The sequence below is a fragment of the Pholis gunnellus genome (assembly GCF_910591455.1).
Source record: "Pholis gunnellus genome assembly, chromosome: 20".
Lineage (NCBI taxonomy): Eukaryota > Metazoa > Chordata > Actinopteri > Perciformes > Pholidae > Pholis > Pholis gunnellus.
This window is the reverse complement of record NC_136547.1, coordinates 7,000,441-7,020,626: the sequence shown is the minus strand read 5'-3', so window position 1 is coordinate 7,020,626 and position 20,186 is coordinate 7,000,441. Positions and strand designations below refer to the sequence as shown.

The 20,186-nt window shown below is 42.0% G+C and overlaps 1 protein-coding gene across 1 annotated transcript in view; it reads right to left on the bottom strand.

Moving 5' to 3' along the window:
* Nucleotides 1-20,186, bottom strand: part of LOC306711941 (collagen alpha-1(XV) chain-like) — a 58,482-nt gene that overhangs the window by 16,880 nt on the left and 21,416 nt on the right. Inside the window, exons 3-5 of the mRNA XM_079181029.1 lie at nucleotides 12,350-12,597; nucleotides 12,055-12,225; nucleotides 11,188-11,319 (exon numbers count right to left, since the gene is read on the bottom strand). Of these exons, the coding sequence (XP_079037155.1) occupies nucleotides 11,188-11,319; nucleotides 12,055-12,225; nucleotides 12,350-12,597 (551 nt within the window). The remainder of the gene's footprint in view (nucleotides 1-11,187; nucleotides 11,320-12,054; nucleotides 12,226-12,349; nucleotides 12,598-20,186) is intronic.

Genomic DNA, 20,186 nt, shown 5'->3' with positions numbered 1-20,186 from the left:
TGGTTATTATTTAACTTTCTGGATTATCCCCAGTCTGTTACGATGTTAACCAATTCATATCTTTCAATCATTTTGGCCGTGCTTCTATAACACATTTCTAATAAACTCTGCAGCTAAAAATACAGACACTTAAAAATGTCTCGATTGAAGCAGTAAAACCACAATGTTTGATCCCACAGCCATTACAGCATTACATAATCATGCACTCTATTATTTAACCTGTAGTGAAATGATTTTTTAACTATGCACCATTTCCTCTAAAATCAACAAATTGTCTCATGAATGAGATTATGAAGGGCTTTAATTTTGAAATGCTACATCAGAATGTCCTTGTTATGTCTGAGTGACACCGTGAGGTGGTCTGCTATTAACCCGTTGTAAAATTATTTTGGAACTATGTACCATTTCCTCTAAAATCGACTCTGAAATTAGACAAATTGTCTCATGAATGTGATTTGAAGGGCTTTCATTTTGAAAAGCTACATCAGAATATCCTGGTTCTGTCCGAGTGACACCATGAGGTGGTCTGCTATTCAAGCTTTAAGTCTAGAGTCCTGGCTTCAGAATTGTACTTTTTTCTATTTTCTACCAGATTGAACCATTGTTTTATACTTGTTTGCCCCATGGGACTAATACATGCTATATTAACATCGTTGTGTTCAAAATCCATGTTGCTGCTAATTATTGACATATCCCAGAGTGTGCAAAGAAAAACGTCCCCTAGCATATGGTATATAGAAAATAATTTAAAAAATGTCGTAACTATATTGCCATTATGTAAACAAAAGGGTTACAATTCTGAAAAATAAACATGATTTGGTTGTTACGATCACTAACCATGAAGAAGAAGTCTGTCAGTTCTGTTCAGAGTGTCACTATTCTGATAAATTATCACAATAACTTCTAAATGCTTTAATCTGTTTATGAGAGAAGCAAGTGTGGAAATATCTGATGTACGCAACCGTTGAATGCCGATGAAAAAAAAGGCCCCAGATTCTTTTTTTCCAATTACTTAGTGCACGCACGAGTGTGTGCACACATTCAATTGGTCCTTCAGATCTGAGAGTCAGTGCACCTGTCCCATTATTAGATCAGTAAAGACTTGCTAGAGGCAATTTCAGCCAAGTTTATTGATATTGAGTTCAGGCCAGGGGACAAACACCTGTTTTTAAAGACATGGAGCACAGACTCTGAAATGTAATGGTGGTGAAGGAGTGACAAATAGAGGAGGAGTGGAAGAACAGAGAGCAAGAGAGAGAGAACGGGTGGATATGAGTCGGGGTAGCAACCAAAGCGGATACATCTGTTTGTGCAGTAAACAACACATCTGAAATAAACAAAGAATGTGCCACGCAAACGTTTCCGCTCCTTTCAGTGTGTGAGTTCCTGTGTATGAAGGATTTAGATGATGGGTTTGTAAAACTTTTTTAATTACACGAATGTAAACACTTGAAGGCAGTGGGAGGGGTTCTCGGTGCCAGGCTGTTAGAGTTGCATGCTTTAAAAGCTTGCTAACACACACACACACACACACACACACACATCTAAGCCTGTAACACAGATGACTGCTTCCAAACGTGCTCTTCAAAGTCTCTTCATTCAAAACACAGACACACAAACACGCACGCATGCACAGAGAAGAGATGGGCAGTATTTCTATTACTTGTAATTGAAATACGTATTTCAATTACTTTTGAGTATTTTGTAATTTGTATTTGATAAGGCCGATTAAAAATCTAACGTAATTTGTAACAAAATACTTTAGAGTGGAGTAATTTTGTATTTAAAATACTCAAAATACTTTCTCCACGAATCAAAAAACAGTTCACGAGTTCAGTCTTCAGATCTTCAAGTTCAACGGATTGTCTGTCAAGTAAAATATTGTAGCCTATTGTATATACATGGTGATGGTTATGATATCAAGCTAGCGATTAATGCTAACATGCTAGCGATCGATGCTAATATGCTAATGACGCTAGCATGCTGTCTAGGCTAGTGCATAGCCAGTGTTTAGCAAGTTAACTTATCAGTCGAGTAGCTAGCTATTTAAGCAAAGCAACTTCACGTGGAGAATCTCCAGAAACTGAGCAGAGTGGATCTGCTTCTGTGTTGAAGGCATAATTATATGAAATGTTCTTATTGTAGAACATATGATGTGTCTACTGAACTAATCTACATCAAATTATTTTTATTAAACATGTTTCTTTTTGTTAACTTGTTTAGAACTTTTCTTCTTTTAGTATACAAGTGTTCATGACAATAAGATCTTAAACTGCCTTTAAATATTAGTCTTGGCCAACTAAAGTCCAAAGAACCTGAAATGTAGAGATGAGTATAGTGTCAGTAAGCCGTTGTAATGAAACATGTTGGTTAGATGTCTTTAGGAGAAGATATATCAACCAACATACTGTTGTCTGAGGTGCAGGGGAATGTGTCACAGACTTTCAGATGTGAAATAACTAAATAACATTACAATGAATGAGAGAGCTTTAGGGCTCTCTTAGTGTTTGGAGCTAAGTTGTATTTCCTAAACGTGCAAAAGGACTAAATATCTGTTTTAAGTTATCAATTGTGTATCAGAAGGCACATTTGTGAGGCTTATAAGGACTTAAGTGTGAAATGTTTGCCTAAAGCAGAACAGCAGGAGGTTAGAGTGGGTGACATCAGCTGCTCCGCTATCGCCCCCTTCTGGCTTGGGCCCCGTTCCTCGTACTTGGTTCAACTAAGTCGATCAAATGTCCTATTATCCAGCTTAAATTGGGAAAATGTATAGGTTAATTTTAAGTGCCTCATCACCCCAATCAATCAGATGATATTTCTTTAAATGTGCCTGCTGGCAGTAGGCTTAATGGAATGCATCATCCAATGAGATCTTATAGCGAAAATTATTATCTCAACTCTTTCAGAATAAGTAGATAAAAACAAGCCCAAAGAGTATCTAACTGATACGAATTAATAGATACTTATGAGGATATATGTACTGTATACGCTTATGTATCATGTACTATATATATGTGTATATACATGTATGTGTAGTTTACCATATACAACTAGGAGTTTGAATATGCGTGTGCAAATCTGTGTATGGGCGTATCAGTATATGTATTATTCATAATCAGTAATTCAATCAATTGAAGCAGTGAAAATAAATTATGTGTGATTCTCTCTATTCTTATCATGAGTCCACCTTAATCATTTTCTACAATAATGATATGCTATGGTGTACTAATAATACTGTCATATAATTATGAGTGCTTTCAACCATCATGTAGTTGCAACCCAGCTATCAAGAGGACATGGGAGCGAGTAAAAACTAAGCACTAAAACATTATTCAGAATGGTGAGTCAATATGAAGGAAATCACTGTCAAAATCCGAGAGCGCAAATGAGCGCAAATGAGATCCATGCGCGAAATCAAACAGCCGCGCTGTTACTTTGACGAGCGCTTTTATATCACTCAGCGAGCAAAAGTCCGTCTCTCGCTCGTGAGTCTTTTTCCTGCTCGCTCGCGAGTAGTTTTTCTTTTTGACAGTAAGTGGGCGGACCCAGTCTCCCTTGTATCTCTACATATAATTGGTTACAAACCTCGTCTTTGGATAAACCGGATATCACTCTGACTTTTCAGATTTTCAGATTGCACTACAGGTCAGGGGCAAATAATGTACATTTTACTGCACGGGTACTTTTACTTTCTGCACATAAAGTACATTTTGCTGATAATAACATACTTGACAAAGGTTTCGATTGCAGGTATTTTAATCATAGTGGATTATTGTTTCATCAGTATGTTATTAGTACGTTTACTGCAGTGAGGATCTGAATACTTTTTCATCCACTAATTACTTGTCAGTGATTTAAGTTGGGTAAACAGTTAATATACAAATAGTGGTCCCTAATCTCGGCTCCAGATCCTTGAGCGGGTCCAAATTGTTGCTCATCTTATATCTCTTAACTTCTGTAAACACAACAGTATGATTAAATATGATAATCATGTTTTAATCAATTAAGATCAAAAAGTGTCTTTGAGCTGTTTGTCACAAGAGGTTTGACTATCAAACACACATTGTCTGTAATAGAATGATGGAGTGAATTTAAACCAATCTGAGCAACTTGACTTTAACACATTTTGTATTGTTGTATTTAATAACGCTATTAAATTGAATTGAAAACCACCTCTATCAGACCTAGCATCTGCGTCAGAGTGATATCGGGTTTATCCAAAGACGAGGATTTTAACCAATTATATGTAGAGATACAAGTGAGACTGGGTCCGCCCACTTACTGTCAAAAAGAAAAACTACTCGCGAGTGAGCAGGAAAAAGACTCGCGAGCAAGCAGATTAAAGTTTCGCGAGCGAGCAGGTTTAAACTTCGCGAGCAGGTTTAAATTTCGCGAGCGACTTTTGCTCGCGCGAGACGGACTTTTGCTCGCGGAGTGATATAAAAGTGCTCGTCAAAGTAAAATACGCTCGCGGCTGTTTGATTTTCGCGCGCGCATGGATCTCATTTGCACTCTCGGATTTTGACAGTGATTTGCCTTCATATGCGGCGTGTGGTGTTCAATGTATGGCTCGAGAAGGTCTTGTAAATAAATGATTCCGTGTCGGCAGAATCGATAGCGCTCGTACAGGAAGTCATCATGATGTGATAACGGATCTTGGCGATCTCGAAGAACTCTCTCCATAGTCAAAATGAAATAAATACGTGAACAACAATGTGACTACATCCTGTATGGGTCACATTCTTCCCCATATATACATTTCCCCAGATATTAGTTTACATCACCGCAAATATGAATACAAAGCACATCACATGTATTTTACAGCATCCAAAATATGCTTTCCAGGTCAGATCAGAGTTGAATCACTGAATCCATGGAAATATTATAATGCATGTTTGATTACTATATTTAAAAATGTTTGAAAATTATCATCCCACAGATATGAGTTGCTGTCAAGTGCACCTTTAAAATTTTAAAGTGATATTCAGAGATTAATTTAGGGTTGTAATTGTTTTAGCCTGAACACATTGGTCAATTGTTATTGGGGTGGATATGTATAGATATGTTAATTTATTCTAATCTTCTAATAAATGAAGTATATGTACGTATATGTATATGTATATGTATATGTATGTAATATATGGGTGAAGGGGTCAGTTTGTTTTTTCTCCAGGATTTAGTTTGGTTCATTTAAAATGATCAAGATTAAATAACATTTACAATGCACCACCAGTAAACAACATTTTCCTTTATAATGTATCAAATCTGGAGTCGGTTGTTTTAAAACAGTTATGTGAATAGCTCTGAAATGTAATAGTGTAGTTAGTTATGTTAGCAGGTTGTAATTAAGTTATTTTTAAACCTTTGTTCTAATTCTAACTGATGTAAAAAGAATGACTGAAAATACAGGTGGATGGACCATAATAAAACCAACAATAACAACTTAAAGTTAAAAGGAATTGTATTCACAATGTAATACAGTTCAACATAACATGTAACAATATGTTAGAAAATGAACAAGTACATTCAGCATTGTACATTCAGCATTATAGATGAGCATTCTACACTTTACATGTGTTTTAAAATAGTTTACACGTGTATAGTAAAGTATGCTCATCTATTTTAATGTTGAAATGTTTACATTATTGTAAATTATGCTGTGAAATGCCGAGCCGACAAGCTCCGCTCCGTCGAGTCTCCAAGTTCAGATGCAAAGTGACAATCTGAGGTCCGCTGACCTTTTATAGCGTCGTGGTGGTGTCGTTTCCATGACATTTACTGAGGCACTCATGTGTTAATTTCAACACAGCAAATGTGTAAACCATTCGCCGTCAAGTCAAGGCTCCGCTCCGCCGTCAACTGCCGACAGGCTCGGCTCCGCTCCGCTCCACCGTCAACTGCCGACAGGCTCCGCCCCGCTCCGCGCCGCCCCGCTCCGCCGTCAACTGCCGACAGGCTCCGTCCCGCCCCGCTCCGCCCCGCTCCGCTCAGCCGTCAACTGCCAGGCTCCGCTCCGCTCCTGCCGTCAACTGCCGACAAGCTCCGCCCCGCCCCGTCCCGCTCCGCCCCGCCCTGCCCCGCTTCGGCCCGCCTTCAAGTGCAGACAGACTCGACGGGCTCCGCTCCGCCATCTAGGGCCGACAGGCACGCGAAAAGCCGCCAAGCTCCGCCGAGCCACAAGCTCCGCCAGCACAGGCTGCACCGAGCAGACAACCTCCGGCAATGCCAACAAACTCCGCCGAATCCGACAAACTCCGCCGATGCCGACAGTCTCCTCCGATGCCGACAGGCTCCGCCAATGCCGACAAGCTCCACCGAGCCGACAGTCTCAGGAGACTGTCGGGTCGGCGGTGCTGCTCCGCCGAGGCTAACGCTCGGCGGAACCTGTCGGATCGGCAGAGCCGCTCCGCCGAGCCTGTCGCTCGGCGGAGCCTGTCGGACGTTTGGCGGATACTGTTGGATCGGCGGTGCCGCTCCGCCGAGCCTGACTCGGCGGAACCTGTCGGATCGGTGGAGCTGCTCCGCCGAGCGACAGGCTCGACGGAGCCATGAAGGCAAGGCTCCGGTGTCGGGGCTCAAGGCTCCGCCGTCAAGGATCTGGCTTCGCCGTCTACACGCCATGAAGGCAAGGCTCCAGCGTCAAGGCACAAGGCTTCGCCGTCAAGGCTCAGGGCTCCGCTCCGCCGTCGATTCAAGGCTCAAGGCTCCGCTCCGCTTGCTATAGCGCCGTGGTGTTGACGTTTCCATGACATTTACTGACGTATGCGCGTCCGTTGTCATGCACCCGATAGCAACAGAGACTCTGTTTTTATTTAAAAATCTAGAATCAGAATCATAGAACTGCTCATCAAAGCACTGAACTTCAAGCACTCTAATAAGAAAGAGTAACTTCTCCTCCTGGGGTAGAACATGATTTATCTGACCAAATAAGTGCTTCCCATGATACTGTGTGTTTAGTGGCAGCAGATGCAGTCCTGTATGTCTGTTCATTTACAGTCAGTGAATGTGTAACATAAATGATGCTAATTGTGAAATCTTTGTGCATGGATGACTTAAGTCCCTCGAGTATAAGATCAGCTTTCTTTAAAGAACCAATGTTCACAGGGTAGGCATTGCCGACATTGTATTTTGTATTACAGTATATATCTGTATAGGAAGAGGATTGGGAGCTTGTATGTCATATGTGATGAATATTTTCTTGTTGATACAACGCCAAAGTTTATGGGCTGTTAAGTCCCATTAATAAAAATATATATATACATAATCAATGAAGTTGTTGTCTTGTAAAGCTTTGCTTAGTTACACTGACATTCCGTGACTGTTCTTCCTTTTTGTGGGGTTCACCAGAGCTTTGTGTACATTATAGCCCAAACCTGAATGCTCTGCTATACCAAATTGTGAGAAAACAGAAAATCCAGAAAAAAGTATTTCCTATATTTTAAATTCAAAATACATGTATTTTGTTACATTTTCTGGCACCAGGATTTTGTATTTTGTTGTAATACATTTATTTGGGGGTATTTTGTATCAAAATACATTTTGATGTATTTTTGCCCATCTCTGCGCATGCACACGATGAAGGCTAACAGGAGATCTAAAATCACACTGTGGGGACAAATATCCTTTCACACAGTCACATATGAGGAAGGTTCCGAAAAAGAAAATAATTCCTATTATCACAAGGCTAATGAAAATGAAAATTCCATTAATATTCCGGTTTTCATGCAGCCGTGTAGACTCCGATAAACATAAAATGCCCCTATGTACCTTTTAAATAACTTAAATTTCTCTTGTTGTCGTTGTTCTGCAAAGCATATAAAAAAACCTCAATTGAGACACAAAGATGCAAAGAATGCTCCTAAAACCTGAATAATAGTGGCATATCCCACTTGTCTTAAACGGAAAATGCTACATGCGGGATGAGGAGTGTGCATGTAAACGTTCGAGGTTTGGTCGGTAGTGACCTTTGTGTGAGAAGTGAAGTAACTCAGTTGCACTCTGGTCAGCGTCCTCAGACGGATATTCAGGAGTTTTCAGATGTCGGGGATGGTTCAGAAAAAGGTAGAAGATAAGTACTTCTAAGGTCCTGTTCTCTGTCTGCAGCTACTGACAGTCACCATGTTGAGGAAAGTGTTGTTGCCAAAGCAACAGAGAGCAGGTCACTTTCGATGGTGCTGGCCAAGTGTGTGTGTGTGTGTGTGTGTGTGGGTGTGAGTGTGTGTGTGTGTCCAATAACAAAGGTGCTTGAGCTGATTTTCTATTGTAGGGCCGGACGATTAAAAAAAAATATATCTAATCGCAATTATTTTGACTGGTATTGCAACCGTGACATAATTTGATATAATAGATGGAATGATAACTTTTACTTCATTACTCTCAAAGTCATTAGAAAACGTAGCTAAATGATTGTGTTGTGATGTTTGCAGGGATCTGTACCAAACAAAGATGTTTTATTATCTCTGAGGAACATGATCAGCAGCCAGAGAATATTTAATACAAAAATGGTAGTTTCATACACTATTTTTCCTTGAACAAATGTTTCTTCTCCTGAAATTAGAAAATTGCAGAAGTCTGTCTCGCAATTTTGATGCAATTTGAATTAATTGCGCAGCTCTATTTTATCGCCAACTCTGCAAAACAGTCAAAATAGTGCGTCCAAAAAGCTGCATCCAGCATTCCTACAGCTCCAAATCGGTATGCTTGAATCTTTGCCAAGAAATATTCAGCACGCATGCACACAGCTTGAACATAAGCATCGTTCAGTTGCACAGGGAGAATCAGAAAAAAAAAAGAAAAAAGGGTTTGCGCACACACATGCTTTCTTTCTTTTTCACACAAGCGCAGACACGGACAGATGGTGCCAGCCACACACCCAGCATGGGGTGTGTTTCAGTGAAACCGAGGAGAGCAGAAATATGAGTGAATAAGTCAGTGTGGGAGAAGGTATTTTGGTATATTTGCTAGCATGTGTAGCTGTGTGTGCGTGCGCTACTGCAGAGAGCTACTGCAGCAGCGCGGCTGTTATTGCGCTCCCTGGGAGGAGATGGAAGATCTCTGACGGAGCTGCCAGTTCAAACACCGAGAGCAGCTGCAAACCGACAGTCACTACGGGTCCTCTTTGTCTGAGAGGGGAGGAAAGAGGGAGGAGAGGAGGGAAGGGAGCACTGAAAGAGAAAGAGATGGTTCTTTTAAGCAAGAGATACGAGAGAAAAAGCTTTAGAGGGCCTCTGGGTGATGTCACCCAGCTTATGATGGCCATAGATGGGATTTCTGCCAGACAGTAAAAGCTTACAGCGTGTTATGATCCAGCCTACAGCCTACATAACCTCTCTCTCTCTCTCTCTCTCTCTCTCTCTCTCTCTCTCTCTCTCTCTCTCTCTCTCTCTCTCTATCTCACATAGAGGTTCCTGTTGTTAGTTAATATTTGTTATGAGAGGGATAAACGCTCCTTTTTCTCCCCCTGTGGACGAAAGCAGCAGTGTTTAGGAGCACCAGATTCCCTTTAGGAGACCTCTCAATTTACTGCAGCAGGGTCTGACAGTCTGCCCTACGCAGTCCTGGTTCTGGTTTTCCTGTATCCCCCTTCCCTCCAGCGGGCCCAACATCCCAGACTGAGCCTCCAGCAGCGTGGTGTCGGCTCCTTGCCGGTACTACTACCCTACTCCGCTTCTACGAATATGGATTAGCTTAGCATATGGGGTTTTATTATAGTGGTTTTATTTCAGATAAATTAGAAATTTGAATAAGATGCAACAAAAATGATTTTGTTCCCACGAGGCTTTAACAAAATGTCAATAACTAAGACTCGTGGGTTGAAATGCTGATGGTAATTCAACTTAAATTGAAATAATACTTAATTGAACTATATTACTATGGGAAAAAAAAAAACTTCCTGTTGTCTTTATTATAGGTCCAGCATCTCTGCTACCCCACCAAGCCACTATAAAGTCAATAAAAGTCATCCTCTGGAGTCAGTCAGAACAGAGAAAATGAAAACATGAATTGACTTTAGCTCTTCATGATGGTTTTTAACCACAGTAGGTAGAGAAACCTCTTCGATACATTTTTCCAGGAACAAAAAAAATGCTGAATAAACACACTTTCTCCGTCCTTGGCTCATTAGATTTCTCTCCTCAGATTCCTCAGATAAAAACTTAACGAGGGGAAAAAAGCAATACGAACTTCTTTCCACTGTCCTGGAAGCAGAACATCTTGTAGTGTGCCCGCCAGATGACCTTACGTAAGGACAAATAAGAGGGGAAGAAGAGGAAAGAGGTTGCAATGCAGCAGAGGAGAGGAGCCTGGTTTTTGTTTAAAAGATCAAATTCAAGTTTAGTCCCCAGCCACGAGTTCATTTATTCAGAAAAAGATTTGTTGGCATGTTTCATAATATGCTCGAAGCTCTTCTCTTATTAATATTTTATATTCCGGGTTAACAGTGAAAACTCGTACATTTTTTTGGCTCTACTTACTTATCCCATGCATGCAGTACATAAATGAGTTCCCAATACACTAAACTCTTTTCTCCTCATCATCTCTCTAGTTACACTGGGACAAACACGGCATCGTATCGCAATTACTGAACAGCGAATCATAGATGATTGGGAGGGAAAGTGCTGAAGCATTTACTGGTTTATTTTCATTTACAAGAGCCCTGAGAGCAGAATGCAGCGCTGCATGTGTTACCACCTCTCCTCCTGGATCTCATTTCTCAGCACTTCTCTATCACACACCCTCATTATGACCACACATGGATATTTTTAACATTTGCATAGGATTGGGAACCTCCAACCTTACAACCGTCCTATTGTTTGATTCCACTCTTTTCAATTAAAGGATTGGCATTCGCACTCACAGTAAGTCATTCAAGATGAGACTCGGCTATATTTCCTCCCCCAAAAAAATGTAAATCACATACAGCTTGTCATTAATGAGCTCTCACAGGATAAGGTAGTGCTCATAAGCACATGCGCTCATCCATCCCCTGTCTCCCGTGCCGGTCGTAAAGCTGCCAACAAAGACTATTGTCTTCATGTCTCCAATGTAAAATAGGCAACCACCCAAACGCCACGTTTGTTTCTGCGACTCGCAATGGTCTTTGACATCTACTCTCAACCCATTGAGCCGACATACTGATTTGCACAGAAGCAGAGTAGTTATGTAGGATCCAGTCCCATCCAGACTCACCACAAACTGCGGCAGGCCCGTACCCCCAGCGTTCCCTACGAAGATCCCCGAGCTGGCCTCGAAGGTCAGAGGCTGAGGGCTCCTGGTGAAGGCCACTCGGTGGTATTCCTCACAGTCCATGTAGAGACGCACCTGAGCGACAAAGGGGCACAGGCACACATGCTTATCAAAAAAAACAAATCTGTGGAAGAGACTTTATTCACTGCAGTCACACATATTGAGACATTTTATAACAACACCCTCATGTAGTAAATAGACATCTGTCAAAGATAAAAGAGCCACATGGAGCCTATTTAACACCCCTGTGTGTAGCTTTTGAAAAGTTTGGACTACTTCTACCACACAGGCAACAAAAACTTGCATCAACGTATTGTTAAAGACTAAATCTGTTTTCTTCTTATTGTTAACATCCCATCCCATGAAGATACTAAAAACAACAGCGGATGTAACCTCAAAACAAATACCGTATCTGCAGCCAAAGCCTTATTTCTCCGTGCTACAGAGCTCCATTGTTGTCCATAAACTATTATAAACACATCAATGAGCCACTGTTGCATTGGCTGACATGATCCTTAATTACAGGGCACACAGGCACTGTAGTTTATTTTGAGCGTGACAAAGCCTGACTCAACCATTTGTTATAATGCTTGTGCCTCAATATTTGTATCATGAACAAAACGGTCCATGGTGGTCCCAAAGTTCACACAATTTATTTCTTTACTTCAAAATCCTTTTCTCCCAATTTGAGTGCAGAAATCAGTAGAACCAGCCAATTTTGTCATTTAAATGATCAACCTGTTTGTGATTCGTTGATGTGGAAATACCACCCATAGTATCTTTACCCAAACAAAGGGACAGTAAACCCACCTCTGCCCCCTGTACAGTCAGGGAGAACCGCGCCCATCTTCCCGTCAGGTCTCCCATTTTGAAGGAAGCTGCTTCCTGGGTCCCACCTCTTGTTCCTGGGTCGGTGTAGTACAATATGACTCTCTGGGAAGCATCCTCCACCTCGGACAACGCCACACCTAAGTGTACAATCTTACAAAAAATGCCAAGAGATGTAGAAAATCGTTATTTACTTCCATGTAGAGAGGTTTGTGCTAAAGAAAAGGTAATAACAGGGAAACAGAGGAGTGGAGATGAAAGGATTTACGTGGCTCACCTTTTGGTAAGCATCTGTGATGGCGAACAGCACACCACCACGCCGCGTGATGGGTTTAGCTGTGACCGTGATGGCGAAGTCGTGATAGAATGGGTCGGGGATGAACGACTTTGTGAGGCGGCCCACGTTGGCGTCCGGGCCGAAGCTGTAGGCGGGGTAACCCTCGAAACCCGTAACAAAGGAGACGGAGGGAGGAAGGGGGACGCCGATCAACTCCGTCAGGTCCAAGGCTGCCAGAGAAGCGCGGTCTGCAAAAAAAAACAACATGGACACCGTGTTAGTGGAAGGGGAAAAGAAAAGACGTTTCTCTTGCAACCAAGTGTATCGACGGCCTACTGACACCTTTACCAAACAAAAATAAACTAAAGCTGAAAAAGTCCTCAAACAAAGAGGCACTAGAAGACTGATTGCTGCCATATGGTCGTATGGAAACAGCGTGGTGTCAAACTGAACTTCACTGGAGTAGATCAAGGCACTTCATGCATTTGCATGGTGCCAAAAGCCAGTTTTATCTCAGTCACCGCAATTAGTGTGTTAATGATGTATGACAAATCCTGATTGTCTGGGAGCACCTACAGCCATATCTTCCCTTTAGCCTTCTTCTCAAGAGAAGTGAAATATATCCAGGTCCTTGTATGGTTTGTACTTTCAGGCAATGTACACCACTAAAAGCCCTTTAATTAGTTAACGACTACCTCAAGTCAATGGCATTTCTTATACATTTTTGCTTGTAGTTATTCCTTTGTGAATTTGTGTTTGACTTATCTGAAACGCCGCAAACCCGCGGCTGGGCCGGCATCTGTGGCTAGACAAGACATAACGAAGCTGCCATGTGAAGTGTGCTGTGTGCTCCGCGTTTGACGGATGCTCGGAGGTGACAGCGTACACAATCCATAGAGAGACAACGGTCGACCTGCAGTTCGTTTTCGCCCCCCCTTAGTGGGTTAATCCAGCCATGGGTCAGAGGACTGATATGTTATCCTAGAAATTAAAGCATTCCACAGTACAGACAGTGTGGGAGGTGAAGTCACCTTATAATTCATCTTTCCATTTCCTGCAAGACTGAATTTAGCGAAGTTATTAAGCTGAATAGATTATTATTTTCATTACATTCTGATTTGTTTCACCCAAAAATATATATTTCATTTATATTAAGAGAGCCGTGCGCTGTGAGCGCTCTGAGGTTCCAGCTATCGTTGCTTCTGTCTTTATGTTGAAGTTGAACATGTTAGATACACCCCATAAAGTTTGCCAAGAGTGTGAGAAGGAGCTTCCATCCATCTAAAGCTCCCACTCATGTCACTGCTGTACGCATGGCTGAACGCACACTCGCCTATTCACTTTTCTGTCCGTCATGCATGCACACATAAGTGCAAACACACACAAACACACACGTCCAGTCCTTAAGCATGCCAGAAAGCGCGTGCTCTCAACTTCCCTCTCGACAGACACACAAGCACTTAGTGAATGCCCACCTACTGTACCGCAGTACAGTCTTTTCCTCCTGCTCTTGCCCCGTCTCTCTGTCAGAGCTACACACACACACACACACACATGCACACTCGCAGTCCCATCTACACCTGGTTCTCCTTAGCCAGAAGAAACCTGGAACAATCGTCTGTTCTTTGAGAGCGCATGGGGCAGCGGGGTACAGAGGCTGGGCATCTGGAAGGCATTAGGTTAGACTAATACACACGTGCTGCGCAGTGGCAGCTCCTGTGAATTAGGCTTACCGTGTGTGTGCGTGTGTGTGTGTGACGGAGTGACAAAGACAAAAAGAGTGGGGCAAAGAGACACAGACTTAGGGGAAACAGTAAGACTTCCACGAGTTCAGTGTGTGTGCGTGTGGTCAGTAAGCCTCCCCGCAGGAAGAGAGGCACACTTCTTTCCCCCCGAGCGTTAATTGGATTGAAACGCCGACAGACTGTGGCAATTAAAAAATAACAAGGAAGTGCAACCCACACCGCTCTGCTGTGCAACCTGAATACTGGATTGTAGTTTAGAGCTGCATCTGTTCAAACACTGTCTCCGTGATACTTTGAAGGAGAAATACTGGATTGTATTTCTTTTAGCCACCCAGTAATTTTGTCTGCTACACTTTTGGAGCTGTTTAAATCTGAAGACGCCGCAAACAGGCTGCAGTAAATCTCTTCTACTTCCTCATCTTTCGGTCAGAAAACTATAAAGAAAACTGCAAAGAAAACTGCAAAGTTAGGTGAATTTACGAAAGCTCAGTTTTCCTCATTCACTCTGAAATGCGAGGCAGGAGTTTTCGCGCATTTCTTTTGGAAAGCTCCGTTTGGGTGCGAAAAACGTTCACATTATGATTTATTATGGACGAAAGGTTAAAAAAACAGGAACAAAAGGATGTGTAATTGTACAGGTTTAGTGCTGACGTGACGTTACAGTTTCCTGATTTTTATAGAAGCAGAGCCAAAATCTGGATGTGATTGTGATTAAGCAGACTTTGAACAGTCATTTCTACATTACAGTACACTAACACATTGGAAGACGCTTAGGTTAAAAGTGATTTACAGAAAAGTGCATTAGTTTGTATTTCTCTTGAGAGGAAGTTCTTTTCTTCACTTCCAGACTCTCATTAATCTGACTCAGTGAACTCTAAGAAAGCTAAAACAAGTTCTGAGAAATATTTTCCAAATACTCTTTGACCCATTTCTGATTCCAGTGAGGCCTGTTGGCTGCCTCGCCGCCAGACATTATTCTCTCTCTGTGTTGTCAGAGGTCAAGTCCTGCCAGAGGGTGTCGGCCAACATTCTCACAGTTCGGCTGATCACTTCGCTCCGTCTTTGCCCGAAAGTGACATCACTGCAGATGTTCCTCCGCACAGCTGGACAGATCCCACATGGAAACTAAGACAGCGGGAACCCACGAGAGCTTCGCCCGAGTCAGCGCCCGTCCTGTGTCACACATCGTCCCAACGACACATCTGTAAGCAGCTGATCATGTTGAGGAGATGTGAAGACATTGATGAATGTTCTCGTCTTAAGAATACTGTGAATAATGAAAGCGGAGCGGCGAAAATGTAAAACATCCCAGTGCGAGACGTCGTCAGCTGTGAGAAACTTGTGAGTAATTCGGGTTAAGGGTGTGACTTCCCAGGGTAATCAGGCTTGGCTGAGTCGGAGCAGCACCTGCACTGGAACAGGGCGAGAGAGAGAGAAAGCAGAGGAAACAAGGAAGACTCTGGAGATGCCGTACATGTCCTCCGGTTACAGCGCTCGCAGTAATAACTTCAAGGTGTGCGGATGCTGTCGCGTGATTCAGTCTCGGAGCCTCCGAGGAACACCACTGGCTGTAGTGAGGTGAACTCCCTTTTCTTGGGAAGAGGAGGATGTGTTGCCTAGTAAAATACATGGAGATGAGCTTAACTCTGTGTTTGTAGTGCAGACACACAGTGACATCACACTTAATCCCAGCACAGGCAGCACTCTCACACACAGGATGTGATATTTAGTGTCAATCACAAAAGTGAGACATATAAAGAGGTACTTCACACTTTAACGTGCTTTTTGGGCCGTAAACTAAATGACATGACTGTAATGTGTTGAAACACATCAATGCAGGCGTTAATATTGACATTTATTTACACAAATTAGTATTTCATAGGTTGAAAATGACTCAACACGCAATCACGTTTGGCATTTTTTCAAAATGATGCTGTGGGTGGAGTTCAGACCTGCAGGAGGTAAAGATGGACTTCAATGGGCAGCAAAAAAACTAAATTACAATTCACACTAATGAAATTAATATTCCTTACATGAAAACTGCAGTATTTGCACATAAGACAAGTTGAAGTAATCAGGTCTATTGTACTCTGTGTGTGTGTGAGGGTGTCTGTTTAAAGGGCATGCCTGCTCCCTTTCTAAATGAGCAACAGTCGACACAAACACCGCCGTCTCCGCAAGGCTGTTTCTTAAATGGGTCAGTGTGTTTTGTGAGTGTGTGTCTGACTGAGAAAGTCCCTGTGTGACACATTGTTATGGCAAAATGTTATGAATAGCACTACTCTTACATGAGCACTTGAAAGACACGAGGATTGGACTTTTGTAAGAAAGGAAACCCTTCTTAATTAAAATGACTGGCAGCACACACCAGCAGTTCAGCTTAAGTGAAAACAGAAGAAACCAAACACCACAGCACTCAAAATGAACAAAATGCTGTGTCTATTACAACATAAAGGCAGACAGGGCTAAACTCTTTGTGCACCACTGCTGCTATCATCTTTTTACCTGAGGAGGTAGGACTTAATGAAGCACACACAAACTCACACAACGACGCACAAACACACACGTACCGTGCTCACAGGACGAGGAGAACAAGACGGATCCTTCTGGTTAACACACTGTGCACTCTTTTAAACCCCCCCTTCACACAGCAACTCCAGGGCCTGGATTTGTGGTGCAGCTAATCAACGGTGCAAGGTATGCGTGTATTTGTGCATCAGTATTTGAGGCTAAATCGGCAGGAGAGCTAGTTAACGTTAGCTGTTAACTTGAATAAACACAGTTGTGGAGGAGATGTTTTTTTAACAGCAATATAAACTATATTAGAGAGGGAATTAATGCTACTAATTACTGTTAATGCAATTTTTTATTCAAAGATAATATCTAATTATTATTGTTTCAAAACAGCTCTAACTCAGTTCTAGTTTTCAACAGGAAAACAAGCTTTTTACTTTGACTTTGCTAAGATATAGAGATACAGTATTAGGGCTTGATCAGAAAGAAAGAAAGGAAGGAAAAGGTCATAATAAGGTGGAGATGATGGACACAGTATTTGGACAGCTCTAAATGTCCTTCAGCGGTCAGTCCACAGCAGTCTGTAATGAGCTGTCACATCTAATGACAGACTGAGCAAAGGGAATCTAATCAACCCTCAGTCATCTATCGCTCCACATCACAGATACTCAGACCGGTGTTTCAGCACAACATGACAGAATAAAAGTGGCTCATGAACTTTATCCAAATATGTGGCGATGCAAAGTCTCGTGTTGCACAAAGCAAATCCTCTGTGGCATGTGGTTACACCACATCCTACTCTCCCCCAGGGCCCGTCACACCGTGTGATCATTTTAACCAACATCTTTAAGCATGATTGACGTGGACTTATATAAACGCACATGTGCCGAAAAACTGTTAATGTCATAATCCTGGTTTGACAGTCAGCTCTAAATAAAGGTAATAATGAGCTAAAAAACAAGATGGCAGCTAAAATGGAAACAGTGCTGTAATGAAAATGTGAATTTGTCCGTTTCTTGCATAAATAGTTACTTCTTGCCAGCTGTCTTTGCCATATTAAATGTCTGAGTGCCCCTGAATGCAACAAGAGGGAAAGCATCTGCTAACAATTGCATTACCAGACAACAATGACTTGCTTTTGACAAAAAATTGACTAAATGGCTGCTTTGAATTTGTTTCAAATCATAGAACATGCTGTCGTATTGTGAAGCACACTTTAAACATAGAAGACCATCTATGTTTGTAGCTTTCTAAGATGTTATGGACCCCGCCAGTCGTTTAATAACACCTGTTTAGTTGTGAAGTGGCTGACTGCAGGTAACCAGATGTTCCCCTCAGATCTGTGGGTTTAAGTACATTTGAGTCAAACAGGGATTTCCTTTCTACTCTGATCCATTCTACAACTAACTCTGTTTCCAGAGGGCCTCAAATCTTTCCTCCAGGTAGACAAAACAAGACGCCTCACATCCTTTCATCCAGAGGCTCGCGGTGTTTGACTGACAGCTCCGAGGTGATGTCAGCCATGTGTCGAGTTGAAAAGCAGGAAGTTCTGGGTAAATTGCTGAGACCACACAGCCTGCGTATTTAACTTGAGAACGTACACAAGAGCGTGAGTGTGTGTGTGTGTGTGTGTGTGTGTGTGTGTGTGTGTGTGTGTGTGTGTGTGTGTGTGTGTGTGTGTGTGTGTGTGTGTGTGTGTGTGTGTGGCCAGGTGAGGTTACAGGCCTCCCATTTAGCACAAAGCTGCTCTGTTGGTGTTGAGCTAAAGCGCCAAGTCAGTGCAGTTATTAAGAGGAGCAGAGCAGATGTAAGTGTTAACGCTCTCACTGTGATCAAAGACTCACAGCGCTTTGCTCAGCGATGAATAGATCTTGTTCAGGGTGATGCCAGAAACAATGGCACTTCTTTTCTTCTCACTTGTATTATTGTTAGACGAAAGAGACTATAAGCTCATCTGTGTTGGCGTAGCGTATAAAGAAACAGAACTCAGGTGCTGCAGTTATGTGTTTCTTGACTTTAGGGATACGTCACACTTTGCTTAGACAATGAAATAGTATTTGTATAGATAGAGGGCAAGATCTTACTGGTGATGCTAGTAAATCTTATTTTCTGTAGTCAAAATGTATATTTTTATTTCTCAAACTCATGGATTTATAAACATGCTAACCAGTTTAGCAGGCATTACCAGTTATGTAAGCAAGGAAGGCAGAGGAACCCAAAGTGCCACTAAGTTCAATGAATGATGTGGTCAAGTCCCACTGTCTCATCCTCTGACCTCTAACAAATGGGAATGTGGCCGGTCATGTTAAAGTAGAAATGAGAGATTAATTTATTTTAGGAATGAGGCAGCACCTGCGTATGTGACTCCTGTATGATAGGAATGTGACAGTCCTGCTCAGATAGGAGGAAGGGGCCTGCTGTGGTCGTACCACGTGCAGAGAAAGAGACAATCTTACTAAAGACCGGGTCGGGGCCCACAGGTGCGTCGCAGGAGATTTTATCAGACTCGCCAAATACATTTGCCGAATTTCTTTCAGTCTTAAATTCAACATTTATATCTGCAGTACACCTTTGAGCCACATGAGGGAGCCTGAATATTCGTATTGCTCTGATCATTTTGCTTACTTATGACATTGAATCGAATATGAAAGGCATTCTGTTTCTGATGAGAGGCAAAAATGATGTCTAACTCTTGCATTTCTTTGGACTCATGTATTAAGTATTTAATATGTGTATGTTTGCATGCATAAAACTAAATTTCTCTTTCTTTTCAAAATGGCTGGTTAACCAATGTAAGACAATATAAAGTAAAACGGCAGTAGAAATGATCAGGAATGTGAATTCACGCACAAATTGGCTCTTCTATTGATTTATAGACAAGGCTCTCGTGAATTGGGTCGCGGTGGCTTCTCATTCGTAAAAAGTGGGTTTCCCAGAAAAACATTTCTGGGACAGATCTAACACAAAAAGAATGTCTCAAAGTCAGCAAGCTACCAGATTTGTTCAATTTGATGCAGGATTTCAGAGACGTTTTGATCCAAAACAGACAGTCTGTGGTTGATGTTGCACCCATATATTCATTCCAATGGGACAAACAGATTCCATGGTGTTGCAAGCACCTTACTGCAGCAACTGAACCATGTGAGCAACACATGGAGACAAATACTGTGAAGATGCACTCGGGATGATTTGCATGGGAAAATCGTTCCTGCTGTTAAGAGGGCGGGTTCCTCCATGTGTCTCTTCCTCCATGGTGAATCACCTTAGATACTCTTAGTCAGTCCTTAGGTAGCGCAGTTACAAAGGAGTCCTTCATATGCTCGGAAATGCAAATAGATATCTGGAGCTGCCGTGTGGGGTTACCTGGTGCAGCTTTAATGTACAGCCAGCTCCTGCAAAAGACTCCTTCCATTTGCAAAACAGTTCTATGTATACACAAATTAATAACATATATATACTCAAAAGTACAATGTTAAATACGTTTGTGTTTGTCACAGAGTTGAGTGCCAACAGTCCTCATGAAGCAGAAGGCCATTCTCCACAGTAAAGCCAACATGAGTTCACGCTCTCATAGCTTT